General features: G+C 39.8%; 1 protein-coding gene across 2 annotated transcripts in view; it reads right to left on the bottom strand.

Annotated features, from left to right (window-relative positions):
- Window positions 1–7,351: 7,351 nt before the first annotated feature.
- PTH2R (parathyroid hormone 2 receptor) overlaps window positions 7,352–9,476 on the bottom strand; it is an 82,982-nt gene continuing 80,857 nt past the window's right edge. Inside the window, exons 12-13 of one of the 2 annotated variants that reach the window (XM_042953124.1) lie at window positions 9,098–9,139; window positions 7,352–8,039 (exon numbers count right to left, since the gene is read on the bottom strand). In XM_042953124.1, coding sequence (XP_042809058.1) covers window positions 7,644–8,039; window positions 9,098–9,139 — 438 coding nt within the window. In that variant the 3' untranslated portion in view covers window positions 7,352–7,643. The remainder of the gene's footprint in view (window positions 8,040–9,097; window positions 9,140–9,476) is intronic. The other variant, XM_042953125.1, reaches the window with a different exon arrangement.

The following is a 9,476-nucleotide window of genomic DNA, read 5'->3' as shown; positions in this document are numbered from 1 at the left end:
GGAAAAAAGAGGGAGATTAAGGCAAAAGAGCACGATTTAAGAATTAGAGAAATCAGTGACTCATTAACAAGGAACAACATCAGAATCATAGGGGTCCCAGAAGAGGAAGAGAGACAAATAGGGGTAGAAAGGTTATGTGAACAAATCATAGCAGAAAACTTTCCTAACCTGGAGAAACACACAGACATCAAAATCCAGCAAGCACAGAGGACCCCCATTAGATTCAACAAAAACCAACCATCAACAAGGCATATCATAGTCAAATTCACAAAATACTTAGGCAAGGAGAGAATCATGAAAGCAGCAAGGGAAAAACAGTTCCCTAACCTACCAGGAAGACAGATCAGGTTTGCAGCAGACCTATCCACAGAAAGTTGGCAGGCCAGAAAGGAGTGGCAGGATGTATTCAATGTGCTGAATCAGGAAAATATGCAGCCAAGGATTCTTTATCCAGCAAGGCTGTCATTCAAAATAGAAGGAGAGATAAAAAGTTTCCCAGACAAACAAAAATTAAAGGAGTTTGTGACCACTAAACCAGCCCTGCAAGAAATTTTAAGGGGGACTCTCTGAGGGGAGAAAAGATGAAAAAAAAAAAAAAAAAAAAAATATATATATATATATATATATACATATATATATATATATATATATATATATATATATATTGTATATATATAAAGCAACAAAGATTAGAAACGACCAGAGAACGCCACCAGAAACTCCAACTCTACAAGCATCATAATGGCAATAAATTCATATCTTTCAGTATTCACTCTAAATGTCAATGGACTCAATGCTCCAATCAAAAGACACAGGTTAACAGAACAGATAAGAAAACAAGATCCATCTATATGCTGTTTACAAGAGACCCACTTTAGACCTAAAGACACCTTCAGATCAAAAATAAGCTAATGGAGAACCATCTATCATGCTAATGGTCAACAAAAGAAAGCCGGAATAGCCATACTTCTATCAGACAATCTAGACTTTAAAATAAAGGCTGTATCAAGAGATGCAGAAGGGCATTTTATCATAACCAAGGAATCTATCCACCAAGAAGATCTAACAATTGTAAACATTTATGCGCCAAATGTGGCAGCACCCAAATATATAAATCAATTAATCACAAACATAAAGAAACTCATTGATAGTAATACCATAATAGTAGGAGACTTCAACACTCCACTCACAGCAATGGACAGATCATCTAATCAAAAAATCAACAAGGCTTTGAATGACACACTGGACCAGATGGACTTAACAGATATATTCAAAACATTTCATCCTAGGGGCGCCTGGGTGGCTCAGTCGGTTGAGCGTCCGACTTCAGCTCGGGTCACGATCTTGCGGTCCGTGAGTTCGAGCCCCGCGTCAGGCTCTGGACTGATGGCTCAGAGCCTGGAGCCTGCTTCCAATTCTGTGTCTCCCTCTTTCTCTGCCCCTCCCCCGTTCATGCTCTGTCTCTCTCTGTCTCAAAAATAAATAAATGTTAAAAAAAAAAATTAAAAAAAAAAAAATCTCATCCTAAACCAGCAGAATATACATTCTTCTCCAGTGTACATGGAACGTTCTCCAGAATAGACCATATACCGGGACACAAATCTGCCCTAAGTAGGTACAAAAAGATCAAGATCATACCATGCATATTTTCAGACCACAATGCTATGAAACTCGAAATGAACCACAAGAAAAACTTTGGAAAGTTAACAAATACTTGGAGACTGAAGAACATCCTACTAAAGAATTAATGGGCCAACCAGCAGTTAAAGAGGAAATTAAAAAGTATATGGCAGTCAATGAAAATGATAACACCACATCCAAAACCTGTGGGACACAGCAAAGGTGGTCATAAGAGGAAAGTATATAGCAATCCAGGCCTTCCTAAAGAAGGAAGAAAGATCTCAGATACACAACCTAACTTTACACCTTAAGGAGCTGGAAAAAGAACAGCAAATAAAACCCAAAACCAGCAGAAGACAGGAAATAATAAAGATTAGAGCAGAAATTAATCCTATCGAAACAAAACAAAACAAACAAACAAAAAACAGTAGAACAGATCAAAGAAACCAGAAGCTGGTTCTTTGAAAGAATTAACAAAATTGATAAACCCCTAGCCAGTTTGATCGAAAAGAAAAAAGAAAGGACCCAAATAAATAAAATCAAGAGTGAAAGAGGAGAGATCACAACCAACACAGCATAAATAAAAACAATAAGAAGAGAATATTATGAGCAATTATATGCCAATAAAATGAGCAATCTGGAAGAAATAGACAAATTCCTAGAAATATACCCTACCAAAACTGAAACAGGAAGAAAAAGAAAATTTGAACAGACCCATAAGCAGTAAAGAAATCAAATTAGTAATCAAAAATCTGCCAAAAAACAAGAGTCCAGGGCCAGATGGCTTTCCAGGGGAATTCTACCAAACATTTAAGGAAGAGTTAACACCTATTCTCTTGAAGCTGTTCCAAAAAATAGAAACGGAAGGAAAACTTCCAAACTTTTTCTATGAAGCCTGCATTACCTTGATTTCAAAACCATACAGAGACCCCACTAAAATGGAGAACTATAGACCAATTTCCCTGATGAACATGGATGCAAAAATCCTCAACAAGATATTAGCCAACTGGTTCCAACAATACATTAAAAAAATTATTCACCACGACCAAGTGGGAGTTATACCTGGGATGCAGGGCTGGTTCAATATCTGCAAAACAATTAACGTGATTCATCACATCAATAAGAGAAAGGACAAGAACCTTATGATCCTCTCAATAGATGCAGAGAAAGCATTTGACAAAGTACAGCATCCTTTCTTGATAAAAACCTTCAAGAAAGTAGGGATAGAAGGGGCATACCTCAAGATCATAAAAGCCATATATGAATGACCCAGTGCTAATATCATCCTCAATGGGCAAAAACTGAGAGCTTTCCTCCTAAGATCAGGTACAAGACAGGGATGTCCACTCTCGCCACTGTTATTCAACATAGTATTGGAAGTCTTAGCCTCTGCAATCAGACAACACAAAGAAATAAAAGGCATCCAAATTGGCCAGGGGGAGGTCAAACTTTCACTCTTCGCAGAACACATGATACTCTATATGGAAAACCCAAATATGCCACCAAAAAACTGCTAGAATTGATTCATGAATTCAGCAAAGTTGCAGGATATAAAATCAACGCACAGAAATCAGTTGCATTCCTATACTCCAACAATGAAGTGACAGAAAGAGAAATCAAGGAATTGATCCCATTTACAGTTGCACAAAAAACCATAAAATACCTAGGAAGAAATCTAACCAAAGAGGTGAAAAATCTATACACTGAAAACTATAGAAAGCTTATGAAAGAAATTGAAGAAGATACAAAAAAAAAAAAAAAAGGAACAGATTCCACGCTCCTGCATAGGAAGAACAAATATTATTAAAATGTTGATACTACCAAAGTAATCTACATATCCAGTGCACTCCCTATCAAAATAACACCAGCATTCTTCACAGAGCTAGAACAAATAATCCTAAAATTTGTATGGAACCAGAAAAGACCCCGAATAGCAAAGCAATCTTGAAAAAGAAAACCAAAGCAGGAGGCATCACAATCCCAGACTTCAAGCTATACTACAAAGCTGTAACCATCAAGACAGTATGGTACTGGCACAAGAACAGACACTCAGATCAATGGAACAGAATAGAGAACCCAGAAATGGACCCACAAACGTATGGCCAACTAATCTTTGACAAATCAGGAAAGAATATCTAATGGAATAAAGGCAGTCTCTTCAGCAAGTGTTGCTGGGAAAACTGGACAGCGACATGCAGAAGAATGAACCTGGACCACTTTCTTACACCATACACAAAAATAAACTCAAAATGGATGAAAGACCTCAATGTAAGACAGGAAGCCATCAAAATCCTAGAGGAGAAAGCAGGCAAAGACCTCTTTGATCTTGGCCGCAGCAACTTCTTACTCATCTCCGGAGGCAAGGGAAACAAAAACAAAAATGAACTACTGGGACCTCATCAAAATAAAAAGCTTCTGCACAGTGAAGGAGAGAATCAGCAAAACTAAAACCAGCAGAATGGGAGAAGATATTTGCAAATGACATATCAGATAAAGGGTGAGTATCCAAAATCTATAAAGAACTTATCAAACTCAGCACCCAAAAAACAAATAATCCAGTGAAGAAACGGGCAAAAGACATGAATAGACACTTCTCCAAAGAAGACATCCAGATGGCCAACTGACACATGAAAAAATGCTCAGCATCACACATCATCAGGGAAATACAAATCAAAACCACAATGAGATACCACCTTACACCTGTCAGAATGGCTAACGTTAACAACTCAAGCACAACAGATGTTGGCAAGGATGCGGAGAAAGAGGATCTCTTTTGCACTGTTGGTGGGAATGCAAACTGATGCAGCCACTCTGGAAAACAGTATGGAGGCTCCTCAAAAAAAACTAAAAATAGAACTACCCTATGACCCAGCAATTGCACTACTAGGCATTTATCCACGGGATACAGGTGTGCTGTTTCGAAGAGACACATGCACCCCCATGTTCATAGCAGCACTATCAACAATAGCCAAAGTATGGAAAGAGCCCACATTTCCATCAATGGATGAATGGATAAAGAAGATGTGATTGATATATATACAATGGAGTATTACTTGGCAATCAAAAAGAATGAAATCTTGCCATTTGCAGCTATGTGGATGGAACTAGAGGGTATTATGCTAAGTGAAATTAGTCAGTCAGAGAAAGACAAATATCATATGACTTCACTCATATGAGGACTTTAAGAGACAAACAGATGAACCTAAGGGAAGGGGAACAAAAATAAAAACAGGGAGGGGGACAAAACAGAAGAGACTCATAAATACGGAGAACAAACTGAGGGTTACTGGAGGGGTTGTGGGAGGGGGATGGGCTAAATGGGGAAGAGGCACTAAGGAATCTACTCCTGAAATCATTGTTGCACTATATGCTAACTAATTTGGATGTAAATTTTAAAAATTAAAAAAATTAAAAAATTAAAATAAAATAAAAAATTTTTAAATACAGAAAACTTAGGTTACTCTCACACTTGTTAACATAAAGAATTACACTCACACTTGTTACCATAAAGAAGTAGTGACATAGCTTTAGAATTTTTTTAATGTTTAATTTTGAGAGAGAGAGAGAGACAGAGAATGAGCAGGGAAAGGGCAGAGAGAGAGGGAGACACAGAATCCAAAGAAGGCTCCAGGCTCTGAGCTGTCAGCACAGAGCCCGGTGCAAGGCTTGAACTCATGAACCATGATATCGTGACCTGAGCCAAAGTTGGATGCTTAACCGACTGAGCCCCCAGGTACCCCAAGTGATATAGCTTTAGAATGTGGGGTTGGCTTAGAAAGTAAGAACCCTTAATATTTTCCATATTATCAAAATATATGTATTCTAAAATTTATTATGTCGCACTGACCAAGGAGGTCTTTTATAATGGGGCAAAGCCAGATTTTAACTTGAAAGTATAATATAACAACAACCCAAACCATGTATTTGTATGATATTTTTATGTTACAAAGTGCTTTCAATATATGATTTCTCTTATCATCAGAACATTTCTGTAAGGTAGACAGATATTATCTTCATTTAATTTTTTAAAGAGTTTATTTTTTTATTTATTTCTTTTGAGAGAGAGAAAGAGAGCACATGGGCAGGGGAGGGGCAGAGAGAGCAGAAGAGAGAGAATCCAAAGTAGGCTCCATGCTTTCAGCCCAGAGCCCAACCTAGGGCTCAATCTCACAAACTGTGAGATCATGACCTGAGCTGAAATGAAGAGTCCAACGCTTAATCAACTGAGCCACCCAGGTGCCCCACCTTCATTGTAAAGATAGAAAACTTGAACAAATGAAGTTAAATGACGTTATAAAGACTTACAGAAAACTAGCCATAGAACTGAATCTCTCAGCCCATGATGGTTCTCTCCTGACAAGGAGACAGCATGGCATGTGACATTAAAGCATAGACTCAAATAAATTAAATCTGCAAATGGCACCTCCATAAACAGGATGAGAAGGAAATTACCTCTGTGTGGCACAGAAGAGGAAGGCAAGAATGAACATAGCAGGAAAGTATATTTTTGAAAAATGTGTGTGGACCTCAGCGTACCTTATTCATCATGACACTAGTGGCATGTTGGGTAAATCATTCAGCAAAATGAGATAGATCAGCTTGACCTGTGTTGTTTCACTTAGAAACACATTGCTCTGTAATATTTTCATGTCCTACATACCTTTGTCTCCCCCACTAGAGTGGAAACTTCATGAAGTTCAGAGGCTAAGACATAATAAGGGTTCTTAAGCACTCTCTACCCAAAAGAAATTAATTGAATGTTTTGATTGGTTAATGGGCAATGTATGTATTGGTTACAGTGGAGCATAATGGTCATGAACCGGGGTTCAAGTCCGTAGATCTGTATCTGAAGCCACGTTCTGTCATGACTAGCTGTGCCACTTGTGGGCAAGTTAGTCCACCTCGGTGAGTCACGTTGCCATCTGTAATAAGGGTGACAGTGATACAACTTAACTGTAAGTTTGTAGTGAGGATTAAATTAATGCTTGTAAATAAAAACCAACGGGATGCTGGGTACCTAACATACACTCAATCAACGTTTCACTGCTGCAATATACTGAGGTTTCAAGTTCAGGGATGTGCTGGAGGTACATGCCAGTCTCCATCGATTTGAAGAAGGAACGTTGGGTTGGTTCTCAAAAACAAAGTTAGATGCCGAGGGAAAATTTTTACAATTCACCCAAAATGTATTTTTAAAACAAACTTTTAATTTATCCCACATGCCATTTGGAATGTAGCAACAGAACACAGAACAAAAGGCACGGATGCTGTGTGCCTTACCAGCGATACAAACGATTACAAACACAATCAGCCTGCAGACACAAGCTAACGCGGAAAACCATGTGACATGTCAAGCTTTACAGAGGAGTGAAGAAGACCTGAGATTTGGCTGGTCACAAAGGAGACATTCAAAAGAAGGAATATGTGCAATACTTTTTTGAGTAATTCTCCTTGTTCCTAGAAAGAAACAAATATGTCACAAATGTATTATCTTATCAAAGCCCAGCCCCTTATTTTCCAGTGTGTGTGTGTTCTTAGCTCACGTTTCAAAGTACATCTTCAGACCCTAATTGCTCCCCTGCATCCCCCAAAGAAATGCAACGGTAGAAGTACCTTAAAATGAGAAAGAGAAAAACAGAATGCTCATATCTGAAAAGGGAAACGACACATACTGAATGATCTCTATCATACTTAGGGTGATATTTATGAGAGAAAACCAGAGCCAAGGGAGTGAAACGTTTTCTACCCAAGAGCAGCAGAAAAATGAACAATCACAGAGCAATTTGTCGCACAACAATTTGGAAGAGAACTTGATGCCAACATAAGAGAATAAACTACTCCACTGACACTTCTTCTTTTGTGTCTTTAGGATTTATAGGATCAAATTCATGCAACCTGAAAATTTTTGTGAAATAACACTTTGAACCCTGAATTTTCAGTTCTGGGGCGCAAGCAGAGGAATGCCAGCCAAGCTTCTCTCACACAACCAGAGGGACCAGCTCTTTAAAGTCACAGATGTTAACTCAGAGAACATCCTCCGTTTCTCCTCTGCTTCCTTCAGGGTCTGGGTTGAATTCCAACGGCCTGGGAGACTCCGCCATTGGAATCTCATCTCCTCGCCTGGCGTTACCTTCCTTGGTCTCCTCGTGGATCAAGTGTGGCAGGCAGTCCTGCTCCGAGTTACTCCAGACATAGCCGGGTAACGTCACGTGGCTGTCGGGCTGGTGGCCGGCTGTCTTGGTGGCTTTGCCAGAGATGAGCACCATGCGAGCGCTGGCAGCCACCTGCGACTGGCTGCTGGTGCTGTGGGTCAAGGTGGTGAGCACGGAGCCGTATCGGTGGCCGCCGCATGGGGGCGTCCTTTTCCAGTCGATGGAGAGATTCCACCGGCCCCACAACTTCTTCACCTCGGACTGAACCTAAGTCACAGGAAATACTGTGCGTCAGAAACCATCAGGGAGCCTGAAGCCTTGTTAGACGGATATTTGCCCTTCAGCGATAGTAATCGCCGAGTTTCCACTGTGTGCCAGGGAATGATGTACATATTCTCCCTCCACCTCAGAAAACCTCTACATGTTATTACTGGCTCCGAGAGAGGTAAAGGGTCTTGTCCAAGAACAGTATTTTAATATAAGCTGAAATGCAGCCCATAGAAACATCTGACTTGTGGGAGAGGGAACAGAGGATTCTGGGTGGAAGAGGAGGGGGGGTAAATAGTGCCAGCTGTGCCCGAGGAATGGCATGGAAGGTACTCAACTTGAAATGTAATACTGTGACTTTGCACAGGCATACTGAGGGAGGAAAAAATGGGAAAGAAGCCCGTACCACGAAAAACAGGCACTGCAAATGACTTCTTAATAGGGTGGGGCTCTTGCTCCCAATCTTGTGGTTGAGGTTTCAGTTCCCCTGCTATTACCATTTACCAGAAGAGAGCTTAGTTGGAATTTCCATGGAAAGCAGTGGAAACCTGGTAAGCTGATAACAGCATGGCTAATGCTCTCCAGCCAACCCTTCAATGAACTAAAAGTGTCCCGTCACCATCGTGTGGTTTTTAAAATATCAAAATATTCTCGTGGACTTGTCCCAAGAAAACTTATTTTTTAGCTTCTCATAGGACTTGAAATTGAATGTAAGTTTATGTGTTAACTGGAATATGAAAGTCACCGTCCTTCCAAGTATCAGTTTACATTCCAACGAGTTGCATGGTGTTTGGGTTTTTGTTTTTGTTTTTGATATCAGGGTTTGCAGCTGAATTAACATTGAAAAGTGCTAGAAGAGGAAGACTGTAGCTTATTTCCATTCATTCTTGCTTTCTCAAAATAGTTTATGATCGAAATATCCCCTTTCTCCCTGCTCATTTTTTCCTGCCACTCCTGGGGATCCTGAAGAGATCCAGGCCACACCGTGATGGCCATTTACAAGCTGACTCGGACCTACACCTGTGGGGTGTGGGGTGTCCGGGGCTCTTCAAACCTACCTCCCCGTTGCAGTAGCAGTAGATGATAGACACAAAGAAACCCTGGGGAACAAAACAGAACGTTAGCATGCTGACAATTCATGAAGATCACAGCGCTGACGTGTCTTGTGTCAAAATATGTGAGTTGAAAAAGTGGGTGGTGGTATGATTCCTTCAGAAAATTATATGAACTACTCTCTCCTGACGTTTCCAAATCTTTAAGTTTATGTTATATTTGTCTGAGATCCTTCCTTGGTGTCAGCTGAACCAAACAAGTAACTGAATAAAACACTGTAAGATCCATAAAGAATTGATTCCCATTTTATTAGCTTCATGTATGTTGTCACTCAAGGATCACAGAATAGCACCTGGTGAGTACGAGGTATTTATACATTGTGAA

This window comes from Panthera leo, chromosome C1 (assembly GCF_018350215.1).
Source record: "Panthera leo isolate Ple1 chromosome C1, P.leo_Ple1_pat1.1, whole genome shotgun sequence".
NCBI classification, from domain to species: domain Eukaryota; kingdom Metazoa; phylum Chordata; class Mammalia; order Carnivora; family Felidae; genus Panthera; species Panthera leo.
The sequence above is the reverse complement of the archived record's forward strand: the minus strand, read 5'-3'. Positions and strand labels throughout refer to the sequence as shown.